Here is a 15,259-nt window from a genome sequence, read left to right on the forward strand (position 1 = left end):
AGATGCGTTGTGCGTTAACATTTGAACATTTTCAGCTTCCTCGCTGCAATCACGCAACCAGTTTAAACTAATTTTAGCATAAAACATCTATGGGTGAAGGGAAAGAAAGTTTCAAAGGATTTCATTGTACATCCCCCCTCCTGGGACCACTTCACTTTTCTTAAATTATTGTTTAGCTCAGTTTTAAAGAAATTAATTCAAGATGTTTTTATCAAACTTAATATGTTGATACATACTGATGAGAGCATCAACATTTTTTACCTTGACCTTCCCTTTGACCTAGACCTCATTTTTTTTCTAAATTGATGTCAAACTTCATATGCTGATACATACTTGTGTTAGCAATTCTACTACACTTAAATTTTTTACCTTGACCTTTCATTTGACCTCGACATCACTTTATCAAATTGTATTTAAGTTAGTTTTGAAGAAACCATTCATAACATTTTTCAAACTTCATATGCTGATACATAGAGATCTTTTCAATTGCATCAATATTTTTTGGTTTTGGCATTTCCTTCGACCTCAATTTTGTGAAATTAGTGTCAAACGTCATATGCTGATACATATAGATGTAAGCAATTCAACTGCATCTTCTGATCAAATTTCAACCACTAATACACATTTTCATGTTGCATTACTAATATACCCTCGACGGGACATTCATGTCCTCTGGACATATTTATCTATTTACAGATATTGGAATGGAGGGTGAAATCCTTGTGATACATAAAATCAGTCGGTACTGTGACGGAATCTACCAGTGCGTGGCCTCCAATGGTGTACCTCCAGCCGCAGAAATGGAAACCGCCGTTATTGTAGAATGTACGTACTGTTGCACAGGCATTTTTATCGTGTACAGGACACCCCTTCTTATCTTTATCACAAAGTACCTTGCTACATTTTAGTCACTTCAAGCGAGTATTTTATCAATTTATCAAACACTAACCTACTTAAATAAGAATTACAAATATGTAGTTCTTTTCTAGCGACAGTTTGCCTTTCAAATAATTTGCTCCAGACGCCCGAAACGTCGTTTACAGGGGCATAAAACTTTCCTCCTTCATCGAATTAATTTTTAACTTCAAGTATCACACTTCAACAAAGCCTCTACCAATGATTTGTTTCTAACACATATAACATATATTAAATAAAATCAAGACTATCAAACCAACATAATCTTTTCTGATTTTGTTTGTCAATGAATTACTTTTTAAAGTGAAAAATGTAAAGTCAAGATAGTATATAAATATGCTGAGCAAAATTTTAGCAATTGGAGATATTAAATATGTACCATGCCAATCCAAGATCTCAACATTGTATTGAGAAGGGACCTTTTTTGTGTGGTCTGTGGTGTGCGGACGGGCATTGTCTTGCTAGAAATGCTTGCATTTTCTCGACACATGAAGGGGACAACAAAAGTAATGACGATTTCATCACAGTATCTCTGTAAATCCAATGTTCCATTTAAAGTCACAAAGTCTGTTTTACCCTTATGGCTTATCCCATCCCACACCTTTACACTTCTGCCACGCAAAGGTCACACTGGATGATGTTTTCAGGCTCATTTCGGCGTCTCCAGACGAGAACTCTTCCATCTGCAGAACCGACGTTAAAACGTGACTCATCCGTAAACAATACTTCGTTCCACTGTCGTTGAATTAAGCGACGAACAAAAATCAAGATTAATTTTTTATTTCATTGGTTGAAACGCTGTTCAAGGCAAGGAAGATAACTTTCTGATGATATATAAATTTATAAAAAAATGACAAAACGAACAACAAAATCAGCAGTAATTAATTCTTAATAACATAGCGTTTTTACGAAATGTTTTCATAGCTAACATAGGGCCCATATAAGGCGGAATTGTCGATGACGTTGATTAAATGGTACTGCTTTGAGAGGTCTGCGAGCTCAAGAATTTGCTGAGCGTAGCCTGTTTTTAACACTTAACATTGCCAGTGGTCCAGAATCGGTTTGAAAGCTGACATATGGTGGACTGATGCACAATAAAGTCCCCAGCGACATCTTTTCGAGATCAGCTAGCGGTAAGCATCCAATTAGCTCGTTGACGCTAATTTTCGAAAATCCTGATCTTTTCCCCATCAGACATTTTTGCAATTTCCTAATGGTTGTCTTTTGCAAGCGTGCTTGCAAGGTTTTTAGAGAAACTAATTCTTCCCGGACCGTGTGCATTTGAGCATAACCTATTGTACTATTAATTGTAAATACGTTGGACGGCTCGGTTTCCGTACCCCATGTTTAGAAAACAAGTTTGCCTTTTGTTACCTTTATCTCCATTGTTTATGAGTGAAAACATAATAAAACATTTAAGAAAAAAATATTTTAAATCTATACCAAAGGAAAATCAATTGCTAAACTTTTTGCTCAGTATAATTGCAATTCATTTTACCTGAGTAGACTTTATGAGTTATTGTCAAGTTAAGACCTTTACGTCAGTTACTATATCCCCTGTAACTCTGTACCCAGGGAATACCGGTAACAAGGTAGACAATTATTTAAGTCGTATTTAGTTGTTTTTTATATTTTGTATATCAATTTACTATTTCCAACGTACTTTAAGCAATAATATCATTAGTTTTCCTTAGTGTCTAAGTAGAGATTTGATTCTCCATGTTAATGGACTCGTTATTCTGTCCATGATTGGAATATTTTAAGATAGTTAAAATATCTTAGTCGAACATACACCGTATCTCGTCTTATTGTTTAACAAACGAATTTAATACGGTATAAACTGGGCTTGGGCAGTTTACGCTTTATAAATCGCGAAGGATAATGACCCGTATTTGTGTAATAATGCTGCCCAGTAAAAGACCCTTTCCATTTGGCAGATCTCGGCTGATTCCGTCGTCTTCATCAAACAATAAGATAAACTACGAATTAGTCGATGTGTGCCGATTGAAAACCTTTAACGAAAATTACGAGACTGCTGCCCGCGCATGAATACAAATATTTCCGCAGGGCAATTTTATGTTTATAGAGTCTTGCGCTTTCGGTTTCATCGAAAGATGGCACGCTCTCGCTGCGTTGTAAAATGTTTGAATTGTGACGATCTAAAAGGAAAGCAGAAGAGTTTACGTTTATCAGGTAAGCGTTTCAAATATCTTTTGAAATTTTCTAAAATCCTGCTTGAATTATAATATTTCCTTACGTAGGTCAATCAATAGGAATACAAGTATAAATTGTTTTATATGGTTTTCATATTTTTTATATTTATTATACCACACAAAACAATTTACAAATGTGCCTTTTCATAAGGCGATAGTAAATAATAGTAACAAAGTTAACAGATATTTTGTTTATCTTATGTAAAGCATAAAAACAATGGTTTCTTAACTGTATATTATACCATCTAAGTACTTGTTATACCTTTATTAAAAATTTGTTTCTAAAAAAACTATATAAAAAGTATACCATTTTCAATTTTTTTGTCTCTGCTGGCGATTGAACCCGGGACCTTTGGCTTTCCAGTCCAGTGCTCTTCAAATTGAGCTAAAGGGTTATCCCACTAATCCAATCTTTCCGAGTGCCGACGTCTGTTGGGCGAAGTTCTGGAGGCAGTCACTCTCACCTGCCAAAGAAAACCTGGGTCCCAACGTGGACGCCAAATGTAACAGAGACAATTGAATAAAAACAAAATGCAGAAATGATTATCCCCAAAGAGGACCAATAATTGAAATTAGCGTCGGTCAGTCAACCGTGCGCCGACGTACTAAAGGAAGGAATTGTATGGAAATGTGGGTCCAAATTGAAAAAAAAAAAATGCACCAACAATGATTTGCCAGGAAACAAGTCTACAACATCTTCAACAAGAAGCTGCAACGTCTGTCTTCCCTGCATTTTGAGTTGTTAGGGCGGGGCTCTATTGATTATATGGTAAAAATACATTAATGTTTTAATCTTATTCTCTGCTCCTAGGTATTAAATCAATAAACCATGTTCATTGTTTTGACGTGGAAGGGTACTTCTTTCTAATTTGTGAATTTCAGGGTCCCTGGATCAGGGGTTCTGGTTTTAGGGCAAGGCTTAAATGATTAAATAGTGAACAATCATGAATTCTTTGAAAATCTTTTCCTTTGCTCCTGGTTAATTTTAACAATAAAATGCTTCCGTTGCTCGTGAGTACGGGAATGAATGTTGTAGCTGTTGCAGAAAAAATACATAACCTGCGTTAAGGTTACTCTGATCAACATCTAGATAGTAAGTAAGCATGCTATGCTATAATTATGATAATTAAGCAAAAGCTCCTTTAAAATTGTGAATATCATGTCTTTAGGTCAAAACAAGAACCAAATGCATTATTTTAAATTTGTTACATTATACTCTGGTGACTTATAAGGCCCTTAGGCCTCTTATTATTGTTCAATAGACGTTTGAGCTTAAATACTGTGCATGTTTTCTTATTTATTTCTTAAAATCACAAATTGCTAAAAATTGAATTCATAAATGGTTCTGTTTATCAAGACTTTTTTCCTGTACATGTTTTTCAGCCATAGAAAAGTGAAAGGGAGTAGTTTCAAATTCTGATCTCTGCTTCTTGTAGATTCCTCGCATACATTTAGGAATCTAGGTAAGGCATACTAATTTAACTGTTAATTTTAAAAGTGTTAAGTACAAAGTATTTTTAAATAAGCCAAATTTTATGTTGTATTTCGTCGTGTTTTTGAAGTTTAATTTTGAATCATTTTAACGGTTGGCCTTTAAATACAAGACAGGACAGAGCGTTTTGGTGTTTCTGTACGAGCCTTCCTCAGTAATTCACCACTTGGATTTGCCTACTTCACAAGGAATTGGAGAATCTTAATCACTTTCCTACCCTACAGAAATATGTAGAGTCGGGTATTGCGGGTGAAAACCATATTGCGATATATTGCAATATTTTACTTTGAATATTGCGATATATTGCAATATATTGTAGATTTATTATCATTAATAAATTCAATCAGAATGTTTGAAATGCTGTCAAGTTCAAAGTCTATTTGAATTTATCTTTAAGTTTTAAAGGGGGAGGAGGGATAAGACATTAGTTGCACACATAATTATATAACACTTTACTTTTAATGAAATACCAGGTAAAATAATAAAAACAAAATGACCCTCCTTGGAGAATTTTCAAATTGAAAAAAAGTTAATACAGAATATATAATCTTTTTTCATTTTCTTTTCTTTTGGGGGGGGGGGGGGTCTTAATGAAGTAGCATGAAATGTTATTCAAATTAAAACAGTACATACTATATGAAAAAAAAAATTATTGTGGTTACAGAATAAAACTAAAGCCAGAAAGAAAGTGTGACCTATTTTCGAGCGTTTTGGTGTTTTAGTCTAACCCGACCTAATTTCACATTATGACAAACGATCAGGAAATGGCCTATATATCTACTGGCTTAATATATATGCCCCTGGTATAGCATGAAGGTGTTTAAAATGGCATGAAAGTTATATAAAAAAAAATAATTAAAGCAACACTACTTCAAGAGAAAACACGGATGACCATTTACTTGTAATATGTACTGTACATGTATATTGAACTTGACATCTCACAATGTTGATCGTGTAGATTTGATGCGAGATTTTGAGAACCAGAGTGCAATATTGGTATACACCCTGGAGAAATGTTTTAAATATTATCTTTCTTATTAATTTTATTTTATATTTAATTATAAATTATATTTAAAGTAAGATGTTTAAAATTGCAACAGTGAATTAAACGCTCTCTCTTTCTTTCTTTCTTTCTTTCTCTCTCTCTCTCTGAAAGCTGACGAAGGATTGAAAAAGCCTGAGGCAGTTACAAGTATTATTTCAGCAGTTTCTACAATAAAGGAGGTTTTTATATATTTTTATAAATATCGTGAAATACCGGTATCTGATTTTCATATCGCGATATATTATTGAGGTGGATAATACCGCAATATACCGATATACCGGTAATATTGCACACCCCTAGAAATATGCTCGTTTGAAAAGTTCTTTTTAAAATTTAAGAGATAAAACATAAAACATTTTTGCACATAGATATCCATTGAGAAATCTTATAGTTAGATAAATCAGAATAAATCTTTTTTTCGTTTTAATACATACACGTTTAAACATTTTGATTGGTATAACTCGTTCTGGTGTTATCTCGTTTGTTTCAGAGGGTTTTGGTGCAAAGATCTAGGATTGGCAGATCATTTAGCCTCATCCTCTGTGTGATTTTGCTTATGGAAGGGGATGTCAAAGCAGACAAGGGCCTCTATACGAGAGAAAAAGGACTGCTGATAGAATATTATATCATTTTAGTCTTCGTCATGTCAGTTTTCTACTACAGATGTTTTTAACACTCACGATATAGATAAATAAACATGATTCATACAGAAAGGGCTGTAGGCCGCCTTAAAGATTTTCACATATTTGATGGTGTACTTTCTCTTTTCTCTCTTGCAGCTGACATCTTAGATATTGTCTGTCTACTACTGGTTTACCAACCTTGATGTCTCTGGTTGAAAGTAATCCATGGTGACAAATCTAGGTTAGTATCAATGTATCTGAAGTTATATTTTCATTTAACGTTTTCGCTTCATATATGCTATTTGAGCAATGCATATATAAACCCATATAAAATAATTGCTAAGTTATAAACAATCAATGGAATTTTACTGTAAATCAAAAGGTAAAGTCTATCACAGAATTAAACAAAAAGAGATTTATTTTAAGGTATTTTCATCTTCCTATGATGTCATGTTTCTGCAAAAACTTAATTATTTAAATTCATACCCTATAGAACAAAGCTTTTTTAAAGAATGCTTTTCAAAAGGTGTAATGATAAATATAGTTGAGATATAAAACGTTAAAAATGTATGTTTTCATTTATTTAATCAATTACATTGAATTCAATCTTTGAAAAATTGTGACAAGGGCAATAACTCCTTCTCAGGTATCTTCAGTCAGACATTTTCTTTTTGCACTTTTGATGTAAAACAGTTTCCCTGATATTCACATTTCAAAATTACCTTTTAAGTAGCAAGTATTTCGAAACATTTAGTATCAGAATTATGCATAAGATTTGGACCAGTTTTTACATGATATTTACAATACAATTTTTGTAAAAAATTACGATTTTTTAGCTTACCTGAGCTGAAAGCTCAAGTGAGCTTTCCTGATCATATTTTGTCTGTAGTCCGTCCGTCTGTCTGTCTGTCTGTCTTACCTTCCATAAACTTTTCACATTTTCAACTTCTAAAGAATTACAGGGCCAATTTTAACCACACTTGGTACAAAGCATGCTTGGGCAAAGGAAACTTAAAATATTGATATCATGGGTCAAGTCCCTTTCAAGGGGAGATAATCAAGAAATACAAAATTAGGATGGGATCATTAAAAAATCTTCTTCCCACTGGGCCAGAAAAGCTGAAACTTTTATGGAAGCATACTGAGGTAGTGTGCATTCTAAATTGTGCAAACCATGGCCCCGTGGGTAGGGTGGGGCCATATATAGGGAATCCAAGGGAACATACTGGTGTAGAAGGATATGTAGATAACGAACAGTATTCAAGCTCAAAGTCCATAAAACAATACAAAATAAGAGCAGAGCAAACACGGACCCCCGAAACAACAGAGGTGGGATCAGATGCCATAGAGGAGTGAGCATCCGCTGCCGACCGGTCACACCCCTCGTGTGCTCCTTGTCATGATCAGCAAATAACGGAAAAAATCCGTCGTCAATTCAGTGTATAAATAATGGACAAACAATTGGTATAAAAACGTCAGTCAGCATTTGACTCAATGATAAATTGTATTTGCTGACAAGGTCATTGTATAGACCATAGAACTTACGAAATGATGACTTTAAACGAGACTGTTGATATTCTTGATTCATCAACTTGTCAATAATTTACCTCGTTTAAGAAATTGTTCATATGTAGAGCATGCTGTTGTGTATTGAATCAACTGAGATATATATACTCCGTATGCATGTGATGAAGGTATATTGCTGCGTAAGTAAGGGAAGTTGACGATAGAAAAGTTATAATGTTTATCATATAGTTTGGTTGTTAGATTACCATTAGTGTCTTTTTCAAGTAAAATATCCAAGTATGAAACAGAAGTGTCAGACTCTGTGATTTCTTTTATCTCAAGCTCACCAGGATATATCGTATCGACATAGGAATGAAAATTACCATTGTTAAATGACAGTTCGTCGTCGATATATCTAAATGTCGAGTTGAAGGCCACAGCAAGTATTTTCTTCATTTCACGCATAAGATTTTGCATTTATTCTGCTTAGATTCTAAATTGTACAAATCATGATCCCCAGGGTAAGGTGGGGCAACAATAGGGAAAAGGAAAGTTTTCTTTTCAGGTATATGGGGGGAACCTTAAAAATCTACTTCTAATGCACAAGTGAACTAAAAAAGCTGAAACTTTAGTGGAAGCATTCTTGGGTAATGTAGATTCTTAATTGTTGGAATCATGACCAATTCGGAGAGTCAAGGTCAGGATCAAGGTCAAGGTATTACAAAGCGGGAAATCTGTTAAAATGACAGAATGGCGAAAGTTACTCATGTGAGAGATATGGCCCATGGGCTCTTGTTCATGTTGACGTACACTTCTGCTTATTTCTGTCTCCTGTCTTAAATAATATGGCGACCTATAAATCTGAATTTGTAAAATTTAAACTATAATGAATTCAGTTTTGTACTTTGAACCTTTTAAATTGTGAGGGTGGACAACCCCTAAGTTATAAGTATTTTAATTATAATACTACTGAGTTTGAATTATCACAAATTTTACCAAAATAATACAATTAAGCTTTCACTTCACAAAAGGCTTGATGTAAAACAATTCATCTTGCTAATTCCTCTTTGCCACCCGAGCAATATTCAATCGTTTAGTTATTGACCTGTTTTATTTGCTATTCCTTTGGTCAAAACAGAATCACTCGCCTATGTTCTGTGTCATTCTGTTCCATGAAGACTTTGAATTTCATACTGATGAATTGAGGTCTTTTATCGATTACAATATGTAATTGTTAACGATGTGTTTCGAACATCCTGTAAACACTTTTTTAGCTCACCTGAGCCGAAGGCTCAAGTGAGCTTTTCTGATCAAAATTTGTCCGTTGTCTGTCGTCGTTGTCGTCGTTGTAGTCGTTGTCGTAAACTTTTCACATTTTCATCTTCTTCTCAAGAACCACTGGGCCAATTTCAACCAAACTTGGCACAGAGTATCCTTGGGTGAAGGGAAATCAAGTTTGTTCAAATGAAGGGCCACGCCCTTTTCCAAGGGGAGATAATCATGATTTAGAAAAAAAATTATTGGCATTTTTAAAAAATTTTCTTCTCAAGAACCACTGGGCCAGGAAAGATGAAACTCTTGTGGAATCATCCTCAGGTAGAGTAGATTCAATTTTGTTCAAGTCATGATCCCCGGGAGTAGGGCGGGGCCAAAATGGCCGATCAAAGTTATACCTTGGAATATATTGGAAAAATCTTTTAAAAATCTTCTTCTCAAGAACCATTGAAACAGGAAAGATGAAACTCATGTGAAATTATCCTCAGGTAGTGTAGATTCAAGTTTGTTCAAGTCATGACCTCCGGATAAGGGTGTGGCCAATATGGCCGACCAAAGTTTTACATAGAAATATATAGGGAAACCTTTTTAAATCTTCTTTTCAAGTACTTCAAAGCCAGGATTAGTAATATTTGTATGGAATCATCCTCAGGTAATGTGGATTCTAGTTCGTTTAAATTATCGCATGTGAGTTAAGGCTACATATGGAAATTTCTATACAAAATATCTAATTAAAAGTTTTACCTACCGCACAGAAAAGTTTTCTAATACATCTTGGTACCCACGACATGCAATAGCCAGTACACATTATGACGTCATATTAACCTGACCTGTACTAAACAAATTTGTTTTCAACAAAATTTACTTCAAACTTTGTTTTACAGAAACATGGTATCAAAAGACACAGGATATTCCAAGGATTTTAAATATTGCTGCACAAATGTCGGCAGTGTAGTTGGTTACTTACTATTCGTGCAGTTTTAAGTTTTAACAGGGTAAAAATTCACTGTCCAGGGTAAGAAAATTTTTATCAATTGAGAAAGTGCATAAGATTTGTGCAGCAATTTTATTAATTTTAAGAATATTCACCTTAATATTATACATTGTTTATTTTAATTTAGATAGGATAGGCCCTTGCGCCGACGTGATTTTGTTAATATGATTTAATACCATGAATGGGAGAGAACAATGACGTCATAATATGACGTCATAATGTGCACTTGCATTAATAAACTGTGGGTACTGAGTATGTATCAGAAAATCAATTTGAACCTTCTCTGTACATAAAATATACAAATTATGAATTTTCATTAGCTTATTTGCATAAAAATATCCATATTCAGCCTTAACTCACTTGCGATGATCCCCTTGGGGGTTAAAATTCAAGCCCCTCCCCCCCAACTTAAATTAACTTTCAGTTCTGATCTGATATGTGTTTTTTCCTAGCTGATGTGTCAGGTGAGCGCTGTGGCTCCTGGGCCTCTTGTTATGATTTTGTCGGTTGTGGTCTTCCTCGGGATTTCAACTTCAACATATCTTCTATAATCTGACACTTCAAATTAGATTTTCTCCTGATGATAGAGGTCCAAGTAAATCTGCGTCAAGTAACTGCCATGTTTCTTTTGGAAATTCAGTACTCTAAACAGACTGTGTACTGGATATCTCATGGTTAACCTTACATATGTAATCGAGAATATTCCTCATCAGTATGGAATTCAAAGTTTTCATTGAACAGCATGAAATAGAATATAAGTGAATGTAGAATTGGTTTCAAATTTATAGACATTTAGATATATCGACGACGTTTAATTAACGATTAATTAAATTAAAATTTGAATGATGAATCAACGGAGACCAAAGAATTGTCAAAAGAGTTTCTTCAAACCAAAAAAATGGGTTAGATAGACTAAAAATTTGACTTCACAGAATCCATAAATTGTTATTAGAACAATAGTTGCCTTCCTAACTTGTATGTGTTTCAAATATAATTTTGAACTTCAATACTTGACTTGATCGATAAAAATTTAAAAATTACTTCGATGAACGTTAAATTATTATATGGTTTAGTTAATCAAAATGTGCTAAACATAAATAATTATGTGATAATAAGGTCGATTCTTGAAGCTTTAATTCTATAGAAAAAAATACAAAGACATTGTATCAATAATTTTATGCCTTCACAGAATCCAGAACTACAAGTACAATATCTCCAGATAAGCCACAGTCACAGCCGAATGCTGAAACATCAACTCAGTATACACCGATGTCGAAAGGATCTATTCACAATCAAGATTTGGGTTTGAAATAGCATTCTTTGATTAAAAAGCATCCTTATATTGCTTTTAAAGTGTTAAAATTTTCATCAAACATTATTCCTCCTGGTTTGTGATTCATATATAAAAATAAAGGTTTTTATATTTAAATATTTAAAACTAATATCTAAAACATTCCTACATTTACTTATAAGAATAATTATCTATTATTAGTAATTTAATCAAATTCTACCAAAATTGACACAATATTGGATAAAAAGGATAATTCTAATAATTTTAATTTCTATATCAAAATTTTAAATCTCTATATAAAAATTAAAAAAAAAACAACTTTTAATTCTTTCTTTTTATTATGGGGTGCTCTTGTAGGCTCCTTGCAAAGTAAGAATCTTCAGAAGAAGCCAATATCACCAAACATAAAACTGAGCACTGACTCGTCCACTACTGAATCTATACCGATGTCCACTACTGAATCTATACCGATGTCCACTGCTGAATCTATACCGATGTCCACTGCTGAATCTATACCGATGTCCACTGCTGAATCTATACCGATGTCCACTACTGAATCTATACCGATGTCCACTGCTTAATCTATACCGATGTCCACTACTGAATCTATACCGATGTCCACTACTGTATCTATGCCGATGTCCACTGCTGAATCTATACGGATTTCAACTGCTGAATCTATACCGATGTCCACTGCTGAATCTATACCGATGTCCACTGCTGAACCTATACCGATGCCCACTACTGTATCTATACCGATGTCCACCAATGAATCTACACCGATGTCCACTACTGTATCTATACCGATGTCCACTGCTTAATCTATACCGATGTCCACTACTGAATCTATACCGATGTCCACTACTGAATCTATACCGATGTCCAGTGCTGAATCTATACCGATTTTCACTGCTGAATCTATACCGATGTCGAAAGTCAATCAGGAAATTGGTTTGAAAATTAATTAGTTGTCTCTGAAGTTTTAGAGTGTTTAAATACCTACAGCTTCCTGTATGGAAAAGATCAGTATTAGTAGTATTTATGCTTATTAATTTGTATTATTGTCAAATTTGCTGAGTTATACTAATTTACGACTGTTTGAAAATTGTAATTCATCGTTATAATCGTCTACAGTGATTCTGATGGCGGGAATCGGAGTGGTAGAAGTTACGATAATAATTGTGGGTATCCTAGTAGTCAAGCGATTTCGACAGCAAAGGTAAGAGGGAACATCAGAATCAATAACCTTTTTATCTTATTTCAGAGACTTTGAATTTCAATGGAAAAATATGACAACTTATTATTGTTACATGTAGTTCATAAAAACATTGGTAAGAAAAACAACAATCAAAATAAAAATACAGTTTTTATTTTTTACTTTTATAGAAAAAGCACAATGAAAAGAACCTCAAAAGAAACCAATGATGGTCGACCTGTCTCCAGAAAAACAGTTTTCGGTATTGATGACATATATGACACCATTCCATTTGACGAGAGCCATGAAATCCATATAAAGATCTCTCTGAAGGGTGTACGATACAACCTCAAAACGCCGATCTCATGTCAATGGGCAGAGGAGTAATTATTCCAGGGGAAGTTTCTTTTTACATTTGTTTCATAAATCAAACCTCAACGAAAGAAAGTCAATAGAAGAAAACATTCCAATGTCTTTGAAGAAGGAAACGATTCCAGTGGTTTAAATTCGCCTGGAACAGCTGTTTAGGCGAAAAAAATATTAAGAGAGAATAATCAAAGTACTCAGAAGTACAGAGAACCGGGCTTATTTACAGAGTAGAATGGATTTCTTACATGAATCACGTTTATATTCTGATGAAAAAGTTATTTTAAAACTATCAATATAAATGATAGGACACTGACAGTGAGTTTTTCAATCCTAATACCACGGTCCGATTTTGTCAGAATCAGAATTAATCTGGTACCGCAGCTGAATGTAAACAAACAGGCCAGTCTGGTTCCCTCTCCTGCTTTACCTCGTATGTGTAGAGAACTACGGTAACACTGATTATCAAAAATACTTACGCTAATGAACTATGTTCTTTGACTTATGAAGTTTTCAAAGTCATTACTACTAAAGTTTATTTTATATAGATAAAACTTGGTTTTATTTTTGTTGCTTTAGTTAGCGTTTGTATTATCTCAAAAGCGGTTGAGAGTAAGAACTATATTTTTGCACGTAACTTTGAAATGGCGACTATGGGGTTAACATCCTGCCTTGAACAGGATCACATAAGCCGGCAATTGCTCTCTGAGCAATAAGCCCGGCTAAAAAGAAGGAAGACGTTTATGCGATTCTAGAATGCGTATCAATAATGTCAGATTAGAACGGAGCGTTGGAAATTCACCTTAATTTGTACACCTTTTTTGGCTTTTAAATCACCCTGCAATTGTTATAGACTATTGTGTAAACATGTTACCTTGTGATTCTTATGTTTTAATATGTATTTTCACATGATTTACTTATACATTCTTATGTTATATTGTTAAAACTAGCTAAAAACTAGCGAATCCCACAGTCATTTGCTCAAGAAGTTGGATTTTGTTTTTCTTGAATCTTTCTATTAGTAATGTAGATTATTACTAGTAAATTTATTAGATACTTCATCAATAATTAACAATATAAAAAAAAACTAACATATTCGTTAAAAGATGTAAAAATTAATAAAGCTACCGGTCTAAGACGTAATGGGTTTAAATATACTTCGTTGTTTTGTTTGCTGCTTAAAATAGTTATTTTCCAGAAACGTGAGTGTGCTTTGTATTTATTGTTATTTATAATATCTTTACTAGTCTCAGAAAAGCTGAAAACCTTATTTGATTTTTCATCGATTATAATTACTATCCTGTGGATGAATCTGTTTATCTGTCAGATATAAATCAATGAATATATTTATACAAAATATTTTTTCATTGTAAATAAATATTTTCATTCTGTATCATGCAGTTTGATCAGTATATTTGATCTGTATTTATTTTGCTATGTATATCTCTTTTATTTGTAATAGTCAAGAAGGAGGATTTGAAGAAGGAACATGTTTCAAAATCATAAGATTAACAATACTCATACTGTATTAACCGTATTCCATAAAACATATCTACCATATTTGCATGTGAACATGTAATACTGAAAAATAAATCTAACCAAACAACAAATTAATTGATAGCTCCATTTGTTTTTTTCCTACTGTACAAGCTTGTTTAGTTTTTGTTTGTTTGCTTTATAACAGCAAAATATATAGACGAGATGTATAAACACGGTATGGATGTTGAAAAAATTATTTCTGAGCATAGTTTTCCATTGTTAAATCTACAGTTATATGGATGACGACGTACAAAATGAAATTCAATATTATACATTCAATTTTCTTGACATAGCTTTTTAGTTTTTATTCTTTCCAGTGAAGCAGCCACATGGATGTTATATTTTTTAAAATATTCAATGACCAGCAATGCTAACCGAATTTATACTTATATTTGTGTCCAAATATCAGCCCTCTACTACTAATGGAACAAAAGTTACACTGCAATTACTAACAGACCGTTACATGCTTGTTTATTACATTTGGATAGTGCAAACTCATTCTAGAATGTAAGCTAACAAGGATTCTCTAAAAAAAACAAATTCACAAAATATGACAAAAACATGCCACAACTTATTTTTCTTACAGGGGTAATTCATTGTTGAAAATATTGTAATATTATTTTTTTTTAGGTCACCTGAGTAAACTCAGGTGACCTATTGCTATCCGTTTTCGTCCGTCGTCGTTCGTCGTGCGTCGTGCGTTAACATTTGAACATTTTCAGCTTCTTCTCTGCAACCACTGAACCAATTTCAACCAAATTTGGCACAAAGCATCTATGGGTAAAGGGGAACAAAATTTGTGAAT

The 15,259-nt window shown here is 33.5% G+C and overlaps 2 protein-coding genes across 6 annotated transcripts in view; both read left to right on the forward strand.

The window, feature by feature from the left end:
- The window catches only part of LOC134278087 (opioid-binding protein/cell adhesion molecule-like), a 75,680-nt gene that overhangs the window by 22,804 nt on the left and 37,617 nt on the right, over window positions 1–15,259 (forward strand). For 2 of the 4 annotated variants that reach the window (XM_062760408.1, XM_062760407.1), the window contains one exon: window positions 697–1,070. In XM_062760408.1, the coding sequence (XP_062616392.1) occupies window positions 697–908 (212 nt within the window). In that variant the 3' untranslated portion in view covers window positions 909–1,070. Of the gene's footprint in view, window positions 1–696; window positions 1,071–6,155; window positions 6,311–6,444; window positions 6,530–11,252; window positions 11,407–15,259 lie in introns of those variants that run through there. The other 2 variants (XM_062760410.1, XM_062760411.1) reach the window with 2 other exon arrangements.
- The window catches only part of LOC134278088 (uncharacterized), a 101,093-nt gene continuing 97,549 nt past the window's right edge, over window positions 11,716–15,259 (forward strand). Inside the window, exons 1-3 of one of the 2 annotated variants that reach the window (XM_062760414.1) lie at window positions 11,716–12,305; window positions 12,489–12,573; window positions 12,741–14,590. In XM_062760414.1, the coding sequence (XP_062616398.1) occupies window positions 12,185–12,305; window positions 12,489–12,573; window positions 12,741–12,936 (402 nt within the window). In that variant the 5' untranslated portion in view covers window positions 11,716–12,184 and the 3' untranslated portion in view covers window positions 12,937–14,590. Of the gene's footprint in view, window positions 12,306–12,488; window positions 12,574–12,740; window positions 14,591–15,259 lie in introns of those variants that run through there. The other variant, XM_062760412.1, reaches the window with a different exon arrangement.

The sequence above is a fragment of the Saccostrea cucullata genome, unplaced genomic scaffold (assembly GCF_032062105.1).
Source record: "Saccostrea cucullata isolate Sc308-1 unplaced genomic scaffold, CSIRO_AGI_Scuc_v1 ctg2355, whole genome shotgun sequence".
Lineage (NCBI taxonomy): Eukaryota > Metazoa > Mollusca > Bivalvia > Ostreida > Ostreidae > Saccostrea > Saccostrea cuccullata.